This window comes from Podarcis filfolensis, assembly GCF_964270895.1.
Source record: "Podarcis filfolensis genome assembly, chromosome: 2".
NCBI lineage: Eukaryota > Metazoa > Chordata > Lepidosauria > Squamata > Lacertidae > Podarcis > Podarcis filfolensis.
This window is the reverse complement of record NC_139605.1, coordinates 91,680,494-91,700,416: the sequence shown is the minus strand read 5'-3', so window position 1 is coordinate 91,700,416 and position 19,923 is coordinate 91,680,494. Positions and strand designations below refer to the sequence as shown.

Genomic DNA, 19,923 nt, shown 5'->3' with positions numbered 1-19,923 from the left:
ACTTCTCCTGGTTCTGTTCTCCTGTTCAATTTTGGCTCCTATGTGCTTTGCCATATCTGCCCTCCCCACCCCCCCATTGTTATTAATTGAATTCCCTTCCCACCAAAATCCACACTATGCCATCTTCCAGATCCTCTCTCTGAAATGTACTTTTTTCTATTAGAACTCCCCCCCTTCTCTTCTGCACCCCGCTCCAACTCAGCCCATATCTCCTATATTTTATGTCCTTATCTCTCCTTTTCCTCACATGTCTATTTTAAATTATAAGCTGGCGGGCAGGGAATGTGTCTGCTTGTCCTATTTACATTGCAGATTCTATAGCTTAGCTACTGCAAGGGGGAGAATGGCAAATATTAAAGACTGTTAGTCATAGTAAATCTATTAAAAAGTTATGTGCACACTAGTGAAGAGTAGATGGAAATCCAGCGTAAAAAGAAGCTGCAATTAAAGCTGTAATTATTCCACTTTAAGTTTAATTCCTGCCCTAGTAGTTTAGTCTTGCCTCCCAGAGTGATTGTAATAAGCTTTAATTGCTTTACTGATTTTAATCAGCCCTTAGATGTGAGTGTGTTTGTCTCTCTCCCTGCATTTGGAAAGAAGAGGCCGTTTTTCATGAGAGAGCTATACACACACACAAACCCCTAATGGGTAAGTTGGAAATGACCTAGCAGCCCATTTACCTCCATGCAATTGTACCAAGGTGCAAAACTCACAAACTTTTTGCATCTTTAGTGAGGCTGTGTTTGGTGTAGTTACCCGACTTACAAGTCTGTTTTATTTAGGATCTAAATCTCACCCTGCAACAAATTTCCTGTGTGGCTTACAAGAAATTATTTTTAAAGCCTATCCTGCGGCAAGAAAACCAACAGCACAGGAGATTGCTAGGCTTGTTCCCTTAAAAAGCAGCATTAAAGTAGTTTCACCTCAGGAATCTTATTCAATTTTGGCAAAAAAACAACAACAACATGCTAAGTAAGAACTTTTCACCAGGTTGGTGAGATGAACTTTAAGCTGCATATTGTTGCTTTGATTTCAGGTCTTTCCATGCTTCTGCCGTATTATTTTACATATTTTAAATTATTTTCACAATTAAGGTGCAAAAGCTCCAGACATAATATTTAAAAAGAGCCTGTTAGTCTCTGGAACTGAATTTTATTGATGTTTTAAAAGTTATGTTGTTTGTGTGCTTTTAAGAATAAAATTAAACAGTATAAGAGAGCTTGATTTGGTCTTCGGCTGTTGGGTGAGCCCAAAACAACTTATGTGCATATCAGCAAATCAGATACTGGCTCAGCAATTAGTCTTGTACTTCCAGCATGCTTCAGGTCAGCTGTCCTTTTTAATTTATTTTTCCAAACTGTCCTGTTCATGTGTTCACCCTTCCCTTCATTGCCTTCAAAAAAACAGTGCAGCATTGCTCCAGGGAATGAGCACAAGGAAGTTTCCTGGTGACATCATAGGAGGCCAGCCAATCAGCACAGTGTGCATCAAGTTAGCTGACACACCTTTGCACACCCCACCTTCCCAGTGGATGAACCTGAGCAGAAAAGACATGTCATGTTTCTGTTTCCGTTTTTATTATTATTATCACCAGTCTCTGTGTTACTGTGTTAGCCAGTAAATGCAAAATGGAGCACGTTTCCTGCTGTCCGGAGTCCATGCATGGGAGTTTGTATATAATGTGTATAAAACCTAACTGAACTCTTTATTTCATTTGTCAAATAAATTAGCTGGAGTCATTTGAATTCCACCGCAGTTCTCAAAATGTGCGACTATAATCTCCACACACAACCAAAATTATATCTAGTAGGAAACTTGAAGCTCATCTAGCCAACATACCATATTTTTTGCTCTATAAGACTCACCTTTTCCCTCCTAAAAAGTAAGGGGAAATGTATGTGCGTCTTATGGAGCGAATGCAGGCTGCGCAGCTATCCCAGAAGCCAGAACAGCAAGAGGGATTGCTGCTTTCACCGCGCAGCAATCCCTCTTGTTGTTCTGGCTTCTGAGATTCAGAATATTTTTTTTCTTGTTTTCCTCCTCCAAAAACTAGGTGCGTCTTGTGGTCTGGTGCGTCTTATAGAGCGAAAAATACGGTGCTTTCTCAATTTAAATCACCCCTGAAATATAGTCATCCTATCTCTGAAGTGTAAGTTTGCACTGTGCTTTTAGCCATGGGTTTAATGGACAATGGCTGAAATTTCATCCTATGAAGAAAGTTACTTGTTCAGCCTGTTGGACCAGTGATTAGTGACGCCATCAGGGCATGTCACCTGAGGATGTGGGCCCTACCCCTGTACGGATCAATGCCCTGCATTCCATTTTATTGCCTTGTTTTACCCTCCTTGCTACTAACATCATGAGAATGCTGTGGTTCCATAACGTGTATTTCATCTGCAAGGCTCATGGTCATTATCCCAGCTTTAGTAGGTGGAGAAAATGAGATCAAGATGGCTAAATTACTATCCCCGGATGGTAGTGTGAGTCAGTGCACAAGGTCGGAACATTCCTAATCCCTAGTGTCCTGCCCTACCCAGTATAAGGCTGCTTCCTGCGATCCTTTACTTCTTAAGGAACCTAAGTAGGGACTTCAGGTTTGATTGAACGTTTTTTCTCTTTCCACCCAGGCTTTCTGGAACTGGTTGAGAAGTGTCAGCAGCAGAGAATCCAACACAGCCAGGCCTCTCCAAGAACACCTAAGTCCCCTGCAAAAAAAAACACCAATCCCCACCGACAAGGACATGGATTAATCTTCCACAGCGGACAACAGCATCTTTCTTCACAGAGAAACATGATGAACCCGTAGGGGCCCCTTACTTGTCGTCTAGAAGCAGCAAACCGCCCTCCTCCAGCTCTTTCACTTCCTCCGATTCTCCAAATGCATCCCACAGGCTGAGGTCAGGGGCAAATTGCAGCCAGTGCTGTAGAAAAGAAATGCTGCTAGGATGGGTGTTGCTTGATAGTTTCGAGAATTTGCTTTGCAGTTGATGTCCTATCAGAACACTAATGGGGGGGGGGGGAGAGATGCGACTTCTAAACGTCAATTATAAAGTCCTCGCAATGAATTCCTCAGCCTCTCATATACTTTTAAGACCATATGATGGGGCTCTGCTCTGGTTGCTCCCCTCCGCCACCAGAGTTTAAACTGGTGTCCTCAAGAAGTTGGACCTATTCTCTTGCGGCACGTCCTCAAGGATGCTCTAGTTCCCTAGAAATTTTCAGGAAGTGCAGTAACTCCCCCCCCCCCCAGCCTCCCATTCTGCTATCAAGTTTGCATATAACACTACACCAAACAAACCATGGCTTAGTGTGATTGTTCCTGGAGAGCGCTCCTCCCCCTGCTGCGCTGCTGTGAGCTAAGCCTTCCCTTGGCTAAGCATGTTGTCTTAACCTAGGCTTTGGGTTTGCCTGCTCCAGACAAATTACAAGCTATAAACCCAGAACACCCCATAGTTACAGCTCATGGCTTGACTGGAGCGACACAAACCTCAAGCCTGGGTTCAGATGACACCCTAAGCCAAGGCATGGCTTGGCTCACAGCAGTGCGACGGTAGCAGCAAGACGGAAGCAGCAGCAGCAAAATGACTGTGATTTCTGCATTTGCACTAAGCCATAGTTTGTATTATGTGCAACCCAGCTCTACATATTGCTTGAAGTATATAATTTACTGATTTTATGAGTTGTTGTAAATTGGTTTTTTATGGTCTTTATTTTCTGGCTACCTTTGGAGACTCCTAACACCAAAAGACAAGAAGCAATGTACATACGTAGAAATAAATAAATTCTTTTTTCCTTTTTTCCCTTCTGTCCTTGGCAACCAGCATTCAAGCTAGCATATCTTTCTGAAATCCTAGGTTGATTGCATCTTTGTAATGAAGGTCAGTAACTAAGCGGCCATGCCAGTTGCTAAAACAGAATCTAGATGCTAGTTTGGTGGCAAACCCATATTTGAATCTCAACACCCCTTTTATATTGTTGGCAACAAGCCATCGTTGGGAGTAAGCCTGGCAAGTTAAGTTGCAGCAAGGGTGGAAGGATATTGTTGTTTTCATCTCAGCCTGCACTGGGACTGTACAAAATTGTCGAGCGGTTTCTAGATTTCTACCATAACCAAAATGTGCTAAGCAATTTGACAAGCTTGAATCGGTTTGATTTTCAAAGCTTGACTTCACCATTTTGTCTTTGTTGGAGGGGTGAAGATTTAGGGCAGGAATGGGAAACATGACCCTCCCGATGTTGAACTTGGCTCCCATCATCTCGGACCACCAGCCATGTTGGCTGGGATTGATGGGAGTTGGAGGCCCAAGAACATCTGGAGAGCCCCATGGTCCCAGTTCCTGGTGTAGCTTGCGGTACTACTCAACAAGATGCCTGACACAGCACTGCTGCCAAATTGAGAAGCTCTGTGTTGAGTTGTTTTCCCCCACCCTAGTAATGCTTTTGGTCAGATATAACCATGTTATTTTCCTTTTCTTTCCTGCTCCCGGTGTGCATAACTGGATGCTGCTGATAGATGCAAGGAAACAAATATAACTCTGAATAAAAGTTGGAGAGAGAGAAAGGTGAAGGGGGTTGCTTTAAAGTAAAGGCAAAGGACCCCTGACAGTTAAGTCCAGTCGCTAACAACTCTGGGGTTGCGGTGCTCATCTCGCTTTACTGGCCGAGGGAGCCGCCATTTGTCCGCATACAGTTTTTCCAGGTCATGTGGCAAGCATGACTAAGCCGCTTCTGGCGAAACCAGAGCAGTGCACAGAAAAGCTGTTTACCTTCCCGCCGGAGTGGTACCTATTTATCTACTTGCACTTTGACGTGCTTTCGAACTGCTAGGTTGGCAGGAGCTGGGACCAAGCATCGGGAGCTAACCCCGCTGTGGGGATTCAAACCACCAACCTTCCGATCGGCAAGCCCTAGGCTCAGTGGTTTAGACCACAGCGCCACCCACGTCCCTGGGGGTTGCTTTAGGCAACAGCTAATTCTCTCCTTGTTGGACCACTGAAAGCAACAATGTGTGTTTTAAGGAAAATAAACCGAGGGCGGGGAACATCTGCAGTTCCTAAAACTGAGAACCTCATGGCCAGCGGAAATCCCACAAAGGTTATTTCCAGCTTTCATTCATTTAGCAGCCACAACCAGCAGGTTTTTCAAAGCTTTCTCCAAAAGGGATAAAAATCCAATATTTTAAAAGCAGATTCAAACCACTGGTGCTGGTTACGTATTTTGCTTCTTGGCCACTCATTTCTCTTTAATTCTTTTGATTCTACCTGCTGAGTACCTTGTGGCAAAGACAAGAGAAAGTTCAGAAAAAGAGGAAGTAATAGGCCATTTCTGCCAAAAGCTCTGGAGTTAGGGCACTGAAAATTTCAGTCCCACCCAGTTAGCTGCAAGTGCAGTTGCTGGCACAATCACACCTCACCTTGTGTGTAATTCCTATATCCATACGAAGCCCCAACATCAGAACCTCTTCCAGTCTGCAAAGGAGACAGTCACAGGGTAACATAACACAAGGACATAGAACTCTCTAGCAACCTAGGAATAGTCACCAGAAACCTGTACAGCTTTTTCTGCACACACCATTCCTAGCAACTGTAGATGATTAGCTTAGACCAGGCATGGCCAAACTTGGCCCTCCAGCTGTTTTGGGACTACAATTCCCATCATCCCTGACCACTGGTCCTGTTAGCTAGGGATGATGGGAGTTGTAGTCCCAAACATCTAGAGGGCCAAGTTTGGCTATGCCTGGCCTAGAGAGAGGACACATGCTCTGAACCAACTTCACCTGCTATTTCAAGCATTATATATATTTTAAAACGTATTTGCTTAGATCAGTTTCCCAAGAAACCTAGGTCTCCAGCTGTTGTTGGACTACTATTCTCATCATCCCCAGCTACCAGGACCAGTGGCCGGGGATGACGTGAACTGTAGTCCAAAAGCAGCTGGAGCCCCAAGTTTGAGAAACCCTGACCCAGTTGAGGGGTGGAGAGATGAGTATGCATAGAAGCCTCTGGATTCTCCACAGCTGAAATGTAGCCATCATATCAAAGATAAGAGTCACTGTGGCTCCATCCATTCCTTGCCTCTGGCCCACCCACCACTGCCACCCTAAAAGATTGACTTGAGGGAATGAGGCCCTTGAGCTGAAAATCCTCCCCTCCCCCTTCTTAGTTAGAGTGTTCAAAGCATTTCACATGGATTTTCTCAGAAATCCTAACAGCAATGTAATGTAGGTCTTAGTATTCACCTATTGCAGATGGGGGCCTAAGCAGTCATGGCATGCCTATGGGCAACTGCTGAGTTCGTGGTCAAGTCAAAACTTGAATCCAAGGTGTTCCCGCTGCATTACCATGGTTTGAAGGAATTCTACTCAAGTACATGGGGATGAAACTGCCTCCTCGCCTCCCCTTCTGCTTACATATCCAGTTTGCTGAGTTCAGTCCGCTTCCGGGTCCCGTGCCCAACGGCCAACACCTCCTTCATCCATACATCTGGCTCCAAAGTCTGTATCCTGGCCTCCCGATGGACCTTGCCATCTCCCCACGGCACAAATCTCCCATGGGCTCCTAGGAAAGAGGCAGCCAGGGCTGTGACTTAATTCTTTGTCTCTAGAGGGTATGGGAAGCAAATGTGCATAACTGCCCAGCCATCAGATGGCTGGGGCCATCATTCCCCAACAACTCATGTCTAACATGAAGCACAGCTAAAATGGTGCCATCTGAAAAGCACTTTGGAGAGCCCAAATTGGGAAGCGGCTGGCCCCTCTCATCTCCCCAAGCAATGCTCACCTGGTCCAATCCCGATATATTGACTCCCTTGCCAATAGGACAGGTTGTGGGTACTAAATGCCCCCTGCAGGGGGAAAAAAAAACAGAACAGCATAACCACTAAGGAATAGGTAGTCCAGTGTTACACCATGCTGGGCACCCTTTAGCGACTGACTCCTGAGGACGCTCAGCAACTCAGTGGATCCAGCATTCAAGTTTTGTGAGAAAGCGGAAAGCTCAGATTTAAAGCTCTCTCTTGGGATGGGAACTAAGCCTTCTGATTATCGGTCTCAGCCTGTGCCTACTGCCTTCCATAACATGCTCTGTTCTTTGCTAAGAAGGCATCCTCAGAGCATGTTTGCTTCACTTCTGTAGCTGGATGATATTCTTCTCTTTCTTTCCTACACATACACAAGCAAGCAAGCAAGCTTATTTCATTATCTGAAATTATTTTGTCTACTCCCTTCTGCTTAGGCCAGAGGAACCCTGCCACCAATCCATCTGAAGACTGGATGAGACCCATGGGTGCTTCTCTGCATATCCCCTCGGTTTGGGGGGATTGTTTTGTGGTTTTTTTGGAGTGGTTGCAACCGAAGAGGGAAGGGTTAACCATATCCAGCAACCCCCACACTGAAAAAAGTTCCTCTTGCTTGTCAGGTGTGTGTGTCAGCACACAGGGAGAAGGTTAACCTTTCCCTTAGCAGCTATGACCCCCAACCCCAGTTACCCTCCACCTGTGGCAATTGTGTTGAAAAAAAGTCTCCCAATGACTCCAATGGGAAGCTGTTTTCAAGCTTAGCTGTTGTATATGTGTGTGTGAGAGTGAGATCTTTGTGGAGACTGCAACTCCAATGCTTTTTCAAGCCTAATTATTTGGAGGTGTGGTCAGAGTGTGTGTGTTGGGGCGGGGAGAAAACAAACATGAATGGGTATTGGTATGGTCTGTATTATACGTGAGAATGGATGGAAGTGGGTGACATTGGTGTGTATGAATTGGTGAGTGGGAAAGATTCACAATGTTTGGATGCTGCCCTTGGACTGAGTAAGGTCCCCACTCCTGATTTAAGCTATATAGCAGAGGTTCTAGGCAAAGTAACAGACTTACATTCCTAGCGAAATTGGAGACCTCGTACTGATGGAAACCTGAATTTTGCAAAACATGCCGGGAGCACTCATACATCTCTGATACTACATCCGGATCAGGCATGGGCAGGGAGCCCTGGTGGACTTGCTTGAAAAGCGAAGTACCCCTCTCCAGTGTCAGCTGGTAGAGAGAAATGTGGTCATCACACACGGTGAGCAGTTTCTCTAGACTCTGGATCCACGATGCATTGGTCTGACCTGGGAGTCCAAATATGAGGTCAATGGAAGTACGGCCTGCAAAGAGCTTCTTGGCTTCTTCTAAAATTCGTAGAGCGTCACAAGATGTGTGGTTCCTTCCAAGGAGTTTCAGTTCAGTATTATTAAGTGACTGTTGATGAGGACGGGAAAACATGAGTATATTTGCCTCATTTATCAGGAGAAGAAGTGCAAGTGTTGGGAAAGAGATATGAGTAAGGCAAGAGTGAAAACACTATTAGAGCATGAAGATTTTTGAATGTCAGGTGCACGCAAGAACCAATGGGAGCAAAATGTGAAGAGTCTGGTGGCCAAAAAACAGTTTGTGCAAGAGATTTCCCATTTCCTCCCTCTCCCCTTTGAAATACATTCTTGGGGGGGTTGTGTTTTAACTCCTTCCCTGACTGAAATCTCACACTGATCCCCAGGTTGTTGTTTGCTTTCTCCCTTGCCAAATTTAACTCTTACTTTTAAAATTGTGGATGTAGAAAAATAGTAACAGGAAAGGAATTTCTCACAGGTCAGATTGGTGGTTATCCTGGACTATTCTGAGATATTTATTCCATAAGTAACTGCTTGCTGTTTCTGGCATACTATGGGCAGGAAAGGGGAGGAAGAGAGATGCTGATAAATAGAGTGGCAAGCTCAACCATTTTTGACAAATGCAAGTTGCCAAACATTTCCATAAATGCTTTTTAGAAACTTCTCCCAAAAGGAATATTGTAACTGGATCAGCACAGATTAATACAGCCCTGAAAGCAATGCACCCGTCACCTCACCTGGACACCAATGGAGAGGCGATTGACACCAGCTTTCTGGAACTCAGCTAGGCACGAGGCATCTGCTGAAGTGGGATTGGCTTCCAGTGTAACCTCAGTGCCTTCTGCTAAATGGGCACACTGGGAGACAGTGTCCAGGACAGCAGCAATGGTGAGCGGGTTGGCCAGGCTTGGCGTCCCTCCACCAAAGAACACTGATGTGATTCTGCAAAACCAAGGAGGGTGAGAGGGACATATCTGAGGAACCCACAGTGTTGAGCCATATACGTCTCAGCCGTACATCTCGTTGCCTTTTTTTTGTCTACTGCTTTTCAATAAAATAAATAAATCTTCCTATAGCAGTTTACAAGCCACTTAACAAATATACAACATAATGTTCCCACTGATCAGAAAGACTTCAAACCTCTGTAGGATTTCACATAAGCCACTGTCCTCTAATGGTGAAGAGCATCTGTATGAATATATTGGGCTTATTCCAAATCACTAAAATTCCCAACGCAAGAGCAGCTGCTGGCTTTGTTGTAAAACTCATCTCTTTCCCTTTCCTTCCAAAGTTCCCTGACTGTAAATCCTGACTGTTCAAAACCTCCCCCTCATCTTCCACTATACTAACCTCTTGACTTGGCTGAGTTGGATCAGGGTCTGGGCCTCCTGAACAAGACAGTTCCTCATTTTCTGCTCATCAAGATTACGGGGAATGTACTTGTTGAAGTTGCAGTAGCTGCAGCGTTTCTCACAGTAGGGCCACTAAGAGACCAAGGAAACAATAGAATTCTTATTTGTTAAGACCTAACACACTTTCTGGTACCTTCACCCTGCTGTGTCCTGCTATCCTCAACATCTTGCCAGACCAAAGCCTGTAACACTTCTATCTACCAAGAGGGGCAATCAATAAAATGGCTTGGAATGCAAAATATTTAACTCTGCACTCATTCTACCCCAAAGGCACATAGTGACCACCAGCATGTTTTATAAACATGGTAGATTCAGAATACAAATATACTTATTGCACTATAGACTTAGTCCTACTCAACAGAGTTTAATCTCAGCCAATAAATGCCAGCCCAAGTAAAAAAACAACCACAAACCCGTTTTATTTCATAAAGATGCTCTATCTCTAGCTTTGGCTAAACTTCAAAGGCTTTCCAGTCATCACGACCATCATGTCTTTCAGTCCGTATATTTTTGGGCAGGTGAAATGTTTAAGAGAGGACTCTACAAAGGAGTTATGTGGGAAATTTAACCTGGGGATAAGCAGCATTGCATTCAATAGGACTTCCTTCTGTGGAGATATGGTTAGTATTGCATTATGAATTATGCTTGGGAAGAGGATGATTGCTGGAGGAAGTGTAGCACAAGGCAACCTAGTCTTCTATACTTGCTATGGCAACGCCCCAGCATGAACTTGTTCTGAAATAAAATCAGTTGTGGTTCCAAACACAAATATGGAATTACGTGGGGAAGAGCAAGAGCAGAATGGTATTTTAATACCAATTCACAGAAAGTCAGCACAGGTGGTTTTCCAGGACTCTTTCCTGAAGAGGGCCTCCAAAAATAACCCAATTACTCATGGGGATGTGCTACACATATTCTTCCTGATGCATTAGTAGGTTTTTGTTGTTTTTAACATGTAGGAGCATTCATATAACCCCCCTCAGTTGAAAATCAAACCATACTGCTCAGGAAGCAACAACCTGTCGTGTTAATGATGTGTAGTTTGTCTCTTATGTAGACAGAAAAAGGACAAAGGCAGACATGGAAGAGTGAAGGCAAGGAAAGACTGTCAACTATGAGAGGTGTGCTTAGTTTGGGGGAAAATGCCACGTCGCCACGTATTTCTGTTTCAAAGGAAGTCGATTAGGCTTTTGGCTGAGCAGAATCCATTATACACTTCTTCGAAACTGGATCTGAACACACACACTGATCTGTCCGTAATATTTTTCCTCCTCAGTTATGGTGCAACTCTCGTTGAGTCATAACCATCTGGGTTGTGATGGTAAAACACAGGCAAGTCCTCAGTAAGAGGGGGCTCTTTTTGGAGGGGAGAATGGAACACACATTACCATCATCATGCGCATGCGCAGAGTGAGAACCGCTCCGTCGAGAAAGCGCATTGTACTTGCACCACAGACCCCACGCAAGCGCACTGGAGGTGAGGGAAAGAGGCCTGTAAAGGAAACATGGCAAACCCTCCTTCCGGACTTAGAGAACACCTAAGGAAAGGCGCGTGCGCACTTTACTAAAAGGAATGTGTGGAAGGTATTCCCAGCAGTCGATTTGGCGGGAGTTACTCAGCGCCTCAGGAAAAGGAGGAGCAGCTTTACTTCGCGGTACGCATGCGCAAAAGTCCGTTTTACAACGCTCGCGGGGAAGCCGGCGTGCGCAAGCGCATAAAATGTTTTTTCCCCCCCTCGCGCGCTGTGGGTCGCGTTCCGCTTCCCGCCGGACTCACGTGGACGTAGAGCGCGGCGGTCGCCGCCGCTTCCGGAGCGGGAGGCCGAGGGCGGAGCTGCGCGGCGGAGGCGCCTCCGAAGAGCCTGTCAGGCGGCGGCCGGACTGCCCTTAGGCCAGCCGGGAGCGCCGCCCTGAGCTTGTCAAGGGCGCCCATGCCGCTCGGCGCTGCTCTCGGGCCCCGGAGATCTCTTCCGCCACCTGACGGGCGGAGGCGACGAGGAGTCCGCCCCTAGCGACGGGGAGGGCTGGAGAGGCTGGGCTCGGCTGGCGCTTCTCTGGCCCACGTTGCTTTGCACAGTAAAAATAAATAAATAATGCGCTTTTTTATAATTAAAAAAACAACAACCTGTCCCTTTTCTTCTCTGTAAGGATCTAGCATGAGAACTCGCAGGATGGCGGTTAACGGAAGTGCAGCTCACTAAGCATGTGCAGAGTGCGCTTTATAGTTTTCAGCACTCATCGAGCGGTATCTCGCGCGCGCACACGTAACCCTGGGATGGATTGGTTGCATAGCTGTCAACTTTCAGATTTGAAAATAAGGGATCAGGATCTGAATCCCCCTTTGGATCTTGAAGTATGGGTTCCCCCAACAAAATTTAAAAATTTGGCTTTGTAATTTGGAATTTATGTGATGTGATTTAATTTGATGTGATTGGCCAGTTAATAAAAATTATTAAAAAAAGAAAATAAGGGATCAGCAGCCTCACCTGTCCCGGGGACAATCTATGGGATATCTAACAATCCGGGATAGCAGCGGGAAACGACGCTGGAATAAGGGAATTTCCCGCGAAAAAAAGGGAAGGTTGACAGCTATGGTTGGTTGGCGTGTCAGCACTAGACCTGGGGACAACCGTTATTATTTCTTAGCCTGACCCGCCTCAAAGGGGGGTTGGGAGAATATAAATTTGCAGGAGAGGAGGAATATAAATTTGCAGGAGGAAGTGGGGGGCGGTAGGGACTACATAGGCTGCGCAAAACTTTGCTTGGAAGATGAGTGGAATTCTATAGATTCATAGGCAGGTGTGTGTGTGTGTTATCTCACATAAATCTAGAGCAGGGTTTTCAGTACAAATATAGACCCTCAGCACTTGTAGGACTCATTTATGAAACTTCTGGTTTGGCTTTTTGGAAATAGCCCCAGAACTGGTTGCTGAAGTGTCTGGTAGCGACAGGCAGTGGGGATCATGGAAACAAGCAAAGCACGTGGCTTTTCCCAAAGAATCCCAGGAAATGTACTCCTCAGTGGCGTAGCGTGGGTTGTCAGCACCCGGGGCAAGGCAAGTAATTTGCGCCCCCTAACCCGTGAATTTGCGCCCCCTAACCCTAACCCCCAGATGTTGCGCCCGGTGCGGCCGGCCCCCCCTGCACCCCCCACGCTACGCCACTGGTACTCCTTACAGAGGTTCAGCACCCTTAAACTAATCCCCAGGGTTCTTTGGGGGATGTCAACGTGCTTTCAATGTATGTTGTATACACAGCCATGGACAATCTTCTCCATTGCCTTGGCACTTCACCCCCCCCCCCCATTTACCCTCATTAACCTGTGAAACAGGACACACCTAGGAAAAACAGAATAAAAACCTAATAACGACCTTTGAAAAGCCCTAGGGCATGGAGTTATTTACTCTGGACACTTTTTTATTTTAGCTGAATCAATATGTAGGTTATGCTATATCAGGCATGTCCAAAGTCCGTTTCAGGAACTTTGATTGGCCCCCACGGCCCTTCTCTTCATCAAGTCTGGCCCTCTTTGAAAAAAGTTTGGACACCACTGTGTTATATAAAGCACATGAAGTACGGTACCTTGAATTGGTGGGTCAACATCTGTGGTATCATGCGCAAGCCATTGAAATGACTACAGTTCCAGCAGCTAGACAGCAGATGGCACACCTAAACTTTCTGGAGGTAGTGCGGTCACTTGGTAGCTATTAAGAGTACAACCCAAAAATATCAGATGCCTCTTAGTATTTCAGAAGACTCCCAACCATGGCAACAAAAGGTCGAGCAAATGAGAGGCTAGTTAGCGTCACACACAAATACACAAACTGCCTGGCTTCTGGTCTTATTCAAATCTTCTAATACTGTACTTTAAAGTCCCAATTATCCACCCCTTAGGGGAGAACGTTATGCTACAGCTGGAAGAATGCATTTATATTCTCTCCCATTAATTCCATCCTGCAAATAGAAAGGTGTCATTTGAGGGACGATTCATCCATGTAAAAATGTGGAAGTAGTTTCTGGATTTGTAGAAGAGTGTATACAATGAAATAAAATCCAGAGCAGTAGCTATGTTAGTCTTTTGCTGATTGTTACTACCATTGTCTTTTATCTGATATCCCTGACTCTCCTATAATTGCCTGAAATCTGAACCTCTTTATTGTCGACAATAAGTGTTAACAAGTTTTTTCTCGTTAAGGGAATTTGTTGATTCTTAATTTTTACGAATTCTTATAAAATCTTCCTTCTTTGCTGATCACTCGTAGCCTAGTAAGATTGTCTTCCATGAACACTGTCTTAACAGTAAGTCTATAAGTGACTGTGGAGGCCAATTCTGGATCCACACATCCTTCCACAGTGGGGACATAGGCTTCCAGATGCGAGTTGATCATGGTGAGGGTTTGCCAAACATGCCTTCCTCTTAGCACTTTTCTCCCTTTCGTCCTGAGTTCGAGCGTCTTCAAAGTCCATGACACCTTTGGTAAAGGCTGTTCTCCAATTGGAGCGCTCACAGGCTGGTGTTTCTCAGTTGTCGGTGTTTATACTACATTTTGGAGATCAAAGCTGGAATAGATTCTCACATTGCTTTGTTCTCAAGTGACAGCTGTAACCAAGAATCGAATCTGGGAGCAACTCCCATTGAACTCAGTGGATTGGACACATGGGATTGCATTGAGTAGACACACATGGGACTGGCATCTCTATTTCATGCTTTAGGATTGCAGCTGGAGATGCTGCGCATTGTCCATCTCCCCCACCCTGCAGCACCACTGCCTGCCTGCTAAATGACTGCCTCATACACCACAGTGGTCAGCCCTGTGTATCAGTCAGACAGGGGCAGGGGCCTGCCTGGAATTTCTCCCACCACTCAGGAACCACAATCAGTACCCCATTTTAACTGAGGAAGAGCATTAAGGTTTGTGTACCTTACAGAGATGTGCATGTTGTCTCTAATACCTTTGTTTCACTTTGGGTGCTGAAGGCATCATGCTTTTCCTGGGAGAAAGGTGGAGTGGGGGCTGTGGCGCCTGATCCAAGGTAAAAAGGAAACAGAGCAGAAGAGGGAAAGGACAAGTGAGGTTGGATAATTTGAGATGGGTGCAGCGGCATAGCTAGCCGCTTGGGTGCTGGGTGCGGCGTGTGCATCCTGCAACTGGGGGTGGGGCGTGCTGCATGGAGCCTCTCTGCTGCCTCCCCTTCAGCTGTAGGGTGGCTGAGGGAGAGATGGTGGGCAGACGCAAGTCCCACGCTGCCGTCTCAGGTAGCGCAGAGCCTGTAGGCATCCAAGCCACCATGTCACTCCCAGGAGAGATGCGTGGCTTGGGCACGCTGCAGGAACCTGTGGTAAGTGCTGGGCCTCACAGTGTGGTGCCCAGTGCCAGCCACATTTCGTTACGTTTGTTGACTGAACTAAAAAGTTTCGTGAGCCCAATTTTTAAAAATTATTTTTTAAAACTCATCTTTTTGTCATTTTGTCACCCCCCTCAGTGCGACACGCACCGCTGCATCCCCTTCCTTTGTCACTGGATGGGAGAAAAGGACAGGAGAAGGCCATGACTAGAAGAGAATGTTTGGACAGGTTAGGCAGAGTTGTGCATGTGCATGAGACTTCAGGGGAAACCAGGGTTAATAAGCGAAGGAAGCCTGAAGGAACATTCAGCACCGTAAAAGAGGGAAAGCCTTTGTGTACAAGCCCATGACGACCACCAATAGCTCCTTGCCCTGCACTCATCTCTGTTGGGAAATCACACAAACGTGGCATCCATGCAGGCAACAGTTTCTATGGAACTGAAACTAGATGTTAGTGCTGCTGTTAGAGCATTGGGGGATCTCCACTGAAACACTATTCCGCTATACTCAGGGTTAACCATCCATCTTGCTCTCTAAGCTTGTGTAAATGTCTATACATAATGCAATGGTCAATACACTTCCAAGAAGCCTAGCTTGTTTTGGGGGGAGCAGCTGTGTTTGCATGTGCGGCGTGGAGGCATTTTGCAGGCAATATTTTTTAAAAAGAGGAAGAGATTTATGGCTAATAAGTTTTATTTCCTAATTATTGTATCCGTCAGAGCCTGCAGGGGTTCAACGAATCCCAGAAACTCTGACAGGCCTGCTACCTTCCTACCACATCTGGGGGCGTGTGTGTGTGTCACACTAGCACAGTTAATGGGAAGGAAACCAGTTCCCTTATATGAGAATTTTCCGTTCCTTCAGGATGTGGTCTCAATGTCACCCGATTCAAAAGACACATCAAAAAGAAAGTGCTTCTGCTGCAGAAATAAAAAGGAAGTTCTTAGGTGACAGGACCCAGGGGGTTCCCCAAACACAGAGTGATGACACGCATTGAAATCACCGTGGCCTGGCGATGAGGATTTCCCCCTTGTCTGGCAACCTTTATAAAGAGAGGGAGGGAGGAAGAGACAAACACAGGCAAACCAAGATGAAGGGAAACCTTGTGGAGTCTTTGTGCTTCATGCTATTTTTCATGATGTCTCTCCTGATACTGAACATGCTGTCCGTGAGGCTGTGGAAGGTTTGTATCTTTGCATATGCTGAGGGGGTAGAGGTCATTGCGACAACAGGGGATTAAGGCTGTGCGGATGGTAGCTAATTCTAGAACTACTCAAAGTAGATCCATTGAAGCCTATTAATATACTGTACACGACCAACATAGGTTTATTTGTTTCATTGGGTCTACTCTCAAAGGACCTTCACTGGTTGCAATCTGATGCATGCAATTTTTGTTCTTTACAAACACCCTGGTATGGGCAAGTGGGAAAGCTGTACAAAGAAAGAGCTAATTGGAGGGAAAGGGGATTATTGATAAACCATAGGAGAGTTTTCACTCTGGCAATGTGGCCCGATAACAGGGTCACAACATGTCTCGTATAGTAACTTTTTACTTGGCAAGGTAAGTGTGTAAGACAAGGTCTACTGCAGTGGTTTTCAACCAGTGTGCTGTGACACCCTGGGGTGCCTTGAATGATGGTCAGGGGTGCCGCAGGGCAACACTGGTCTCTGCCCCTCTTTCCTTCCCTCCCTCCTCTGATGCCCTCTCACACCTCTGCCTCCCAAAGGCTTGCACGGCTGTTTGTTGCAGCAGCCCTGGCTACCAGCTCCCCAGGTGAATGGTGCCTCTGGGAGGCACCTCTCTTTGGGGTGGGATGGAGGGCAGCTCAGTAACCGCCCGGAGGACTCCCAAGGAGAGGGGAGAAGAGGCTGAGGGAACACTCCACAAGGGAGGGTGTTTGAAAAGGGGTGAGGGGCTGCCAGCTCTGCAGGCAAAGTGTGACGTAACCGTGCTTTTGAGGCTCTTTCTTGCCTTTTATCTAAACTGAAAACACCTCAAACATTGCAACCTTTCCTCAAAGGTAAGTTGCTCCATCCGCCAACATTAATTAATAATTTTGGTTGTACTTTTCTGCATCCTTTTCCCACCTCTACTTTTTTAAAAAAGCAGTGTTATTAAAGAGTTAATAATGTGAGGTCTGACATAATTATCTCACAGCATCTCCAGCTGTTCCCGTTGCCAAATTCCTCCCAAACTGATTAAGACTAGAGAAGCAGCATACGCTTATTTCATTCGAGTTTTTTTTTTCTTCTTCCAGGGTTTCACCCCAACTCCTAACTTCCTTTCCCATCAAAGAAGCTGGGCATTGTCCTGTGTTGCGGAATCCAGAAGTGGGGCCTATCACCATGTAAGTATATTTTGTGCATCTGTGGCACACGGCTGTTAAGCTTAAAATGGCAACTAAAGTCTTCTTGTGAGATAATTTCATATTGCATTTAAAGGACAATGAAACATGTGCATATTTCATATGTGGGCTGGGAAAATCTATGGTGTATTTTTAATTTTTAAATGCCGTAGTTAGCACATGTTTCTTGCGCGTTTGATGGGCCGTAACAGGGCTCTTAATCACTCCAGGTAAATAGGTACTGCTGCGACAGGAAGGTAAAAGGCATTTCCATGCGCTCTGGTTTCTGTCACGGTGTCCTGTTGCGCCAGAAGCGGTATAGTCATGCTGGCCACATGACCCAGAAAGCTGTCTGTGGACAAATGTTGGTTCCCTTGGCCTGAAAGCGAGATGAGCGCTGCAACCCTATAGTCGCCTTTGATTGGACTTAACTGTCCAGGGGTCCTTTACCTTCCCTTTACATTTTATCTGTAGTGGAGACATAACAGAAAAGAAACAGCTGGCAATGTTGAGGTCCAGTGAGCACCACTGGAAAGTGTTGTAGCACCCTTTGTGTGCTAAAGGTGATAGTTGTTGTCAAGAGGCAAAAAGTCCATCCATTTGACATCTGTGGGAGGGATCTTATTTCCCTTCTCATCCCCTAGTCTCAAACTAATTATGACATCAAACATTCACATAGAAGAAGAGAAGAGTTTGGATTTGATATCCCGCTTTATCACTACCCGAAGGAGTCTCAAAGCAGCTAACATTCTCCTTTCCCTTCCTCCCCCACAACAAACATTCTGTGAGGTGAGTGGGGCTGAGAGACTTCAAAGAAGTGTGACTGGCCCAAGGTCACCCAGCAGCTGCATGTGGAGGAGCGGGGAAGCAAACCCGGTTCACCAGATTACGAATCTACCGCTCTTAACCACTACACCACACTGGCTCTCATAATGAAACTCTTTCTTGACCTGACCTGGATTCTGTTTTCTTTCAGCAACAAAGCAACATATGGAGGCCCCTTGTGTTCTGCTTCCATGGGCAGAAACCACGCTTCAGCTGGGAGAGCCAGAAAAGTTACGGAGGAGACACACCCTGACCACCTTCCTTTTTTCCTGAGAAAAGCCTGGCTGTTTCTTTAAGAGATGAAGAACAACTTCCATGTTTCATTTTGCTTCTGAAATCGCTCTGTGACAAGGAGTCACATCTTCATTGCTGATGACTGATCTGATCTCGAACTTCCCCTGGGGGTCTTGTTCTATTAGATAAAGGGAGAGAAGGAATTCCACTGCATACTTCACTTAATTTGTTTGGAAACCAGCTACATACTGCAATACCCACCAGTGCTATAATGCAGTACGTAAGACCATTCAGAAAGCATAGCGAAATCACGGTGTTATGTGCAGCCACAGAGTAAAAGAAGGAAAAGCTCAGGGTAGGTCATCGAAGGCGAGGAGGAAGAGTAGTAGCTTTATAACAAAACAGAACCAAGATCAAATTCTGCTGGCGTGGGGAGCTGCAGCCAGAAAAGAAAAGTGTTACACACCAACTTCTGTGGTTCAGTATCATGGTTGGGAGGTGCCCTAATAACGCTCCCGTAAAAGCAAACACATCCTAGATGCATTCCAACTTGTAGGATTTGAAGTTTTGAATTTCTATGGCATCAATACCTGTTTTGAATCGGAAATAAAGCAGATGAGAAATCTAATGTGTGGGAAGATTCAACTTCATGGCTTGCACTCAAAAGAACTGGAAAGAGGAACTACCTCCTCCAGTCCATAGCAGGGAGTTGGTTGCTGTGGAAGTGATGAAAGAGCTCAGCTCCCAAGTCCTTTCCTAATGCTCTCACGCCTCCTGATCCAGGTATTTCCTCCATGGGCAGAAGGCTCTGGGTTGATTCATACCTCTAAAGCCACAGAAATCTGCTCTTGCTTTCCCTTTTGGTCACAACGGTGTTGTCTTGAATTAAATATGTGGCCATTCTTATTATTACAGTGGTACCTCTGGTTACGTACTTAATTCGTTCCGGAGGTCCATTCTTAACCTGAAACAGTTCTTAACCCGAGGTACCACTTTAGCTAATGGGGCCTCCTGCTGCCGCCGCCATGCGATTTCTGTTCTCATCCTGAAGCAAAGTTCTTAACCTGAGGTACTATTTCTGGGTTAGCTGAGTTTGTAACCTGAAGCGTACGTAACCTGAAGCGTATGTAACCCGAGGTACCACTGTATTAGCAATGCTTTTTTTTAAGGGGGTACTCAAGAGTATAAGGGGATGCGGGTGGCGCTGTGGTCTAAACCACACAAAGCCTAGGGCTTGCCGATCAGAAGGTCAGTGGTTCAAATCCCCGTGATGGGGTGAGCTCCCGTTGTTCAGTCCCAGCTCCTGCCCACCTAGCAGTTCAAAAGCACGTCAAAGTGCAAGTAGATAAATAGGTACCGCTCCGGCGGGAAGGTAAACGGCATTTCCGTGTGCTGCTCTGGTTCGCCAGAAGCTGCTTAGTCATGCTGGCCACATGACCCGGAAGCTGTACGCCGGCTCCCTCGGCCTATAGAGCGAGATGAGTGCCGCAACCCCAGAGTCGTCCGTGACTGGACCTAATGGTCAGGGGTCCCTTTACCTTTACTCAAGAGTATGCAGTACCGGCACCTTTTTGTTAGAAAGTGTGGCACTTAATGTAACAACATCATGATGAGTACTGGACC

At 45.9% G+C, this 19,923-nt stretch overlaps 1 protein-coding gene and 1 long non-coding RNA gene across 6 annotated transcripts; one reads left to right on the top strand and one right to left on the bottom strand.

Annotated features, from left to right (window-relative positions):
- Positions 1-1,555: 1,555 nt before the first annotated feature.
- On the bottom strand, positions 1,556-11,540 carry RSAD1 (radical S-adenosyl methionine domain containing 1). 3 transcript variants are annotated; one of them, XM_083598247.1, is made up of 10 exons: positions 10,797-10,903; positions 9,964-10,090; positions 9,489-9,622; positions 8,876-9,080; positions 7,864-8,229; positions 6,780-6,843; positions 6,410-6,557; positions 5,414-5,468; positions 2,818-2,921; positions 1,556-2,705 (listed from the first exon to the last, which is right to left on the bottom strand). In XM_083598247.1, the coding sequence occupies exons 3-10, from the start codon at positions 9,545-9,547 to the stop codon at positions 2,591-2,593; spliced, it is 1,116 nt and encodes a 371-aa protein (XP_083454373.1). In that variant the 5' UTR covers positions 9,548-9,622; positions 9,964-10,090; positions 10,797-10,903; the 3' UTR covers positions 1,556-2,590. The 3 variants fall into 3 exon arrangements, with proteins under 3 accessions (XP_083454373.1, XP_083454372.1, XP_083454374.1); XM_083598246.1 differs by lacking the exons at positions 9,964-10,090; positions 10,797-10,903 and adding an exon at positions 11,328-11,540; XM_083598248.1 differs by lacking the exon at positions 9,964-10,090.
- LOC310755459 lies at positions 10,996-18,928 on the top strand. 3 transcript variants are annotated; one of them, XR_014544356.1, is made up of 4 exons: positions 10,996-11,205; positions 15,761-16,079; positions 17,155-17,244; positions 18,218-18,928. It is a non-coding gene; the product is annotated as an uncharacterized lncRNA (long non-coding RNA). The 3 variants fall into 3 exon arrangements; XR_014544357.1 differs by lacking the exon at positions 10,996-11,205 and adding an exon at positions 15,105-15,125; XR_014544358.1 differs by lacking the exon at positions 10,996-11,205 and having other exon boundaries at positions 15,357-16,079.
- The last annotated feature ends 995 nt before the right edge of the window (positions 18,929-19,923 follow it).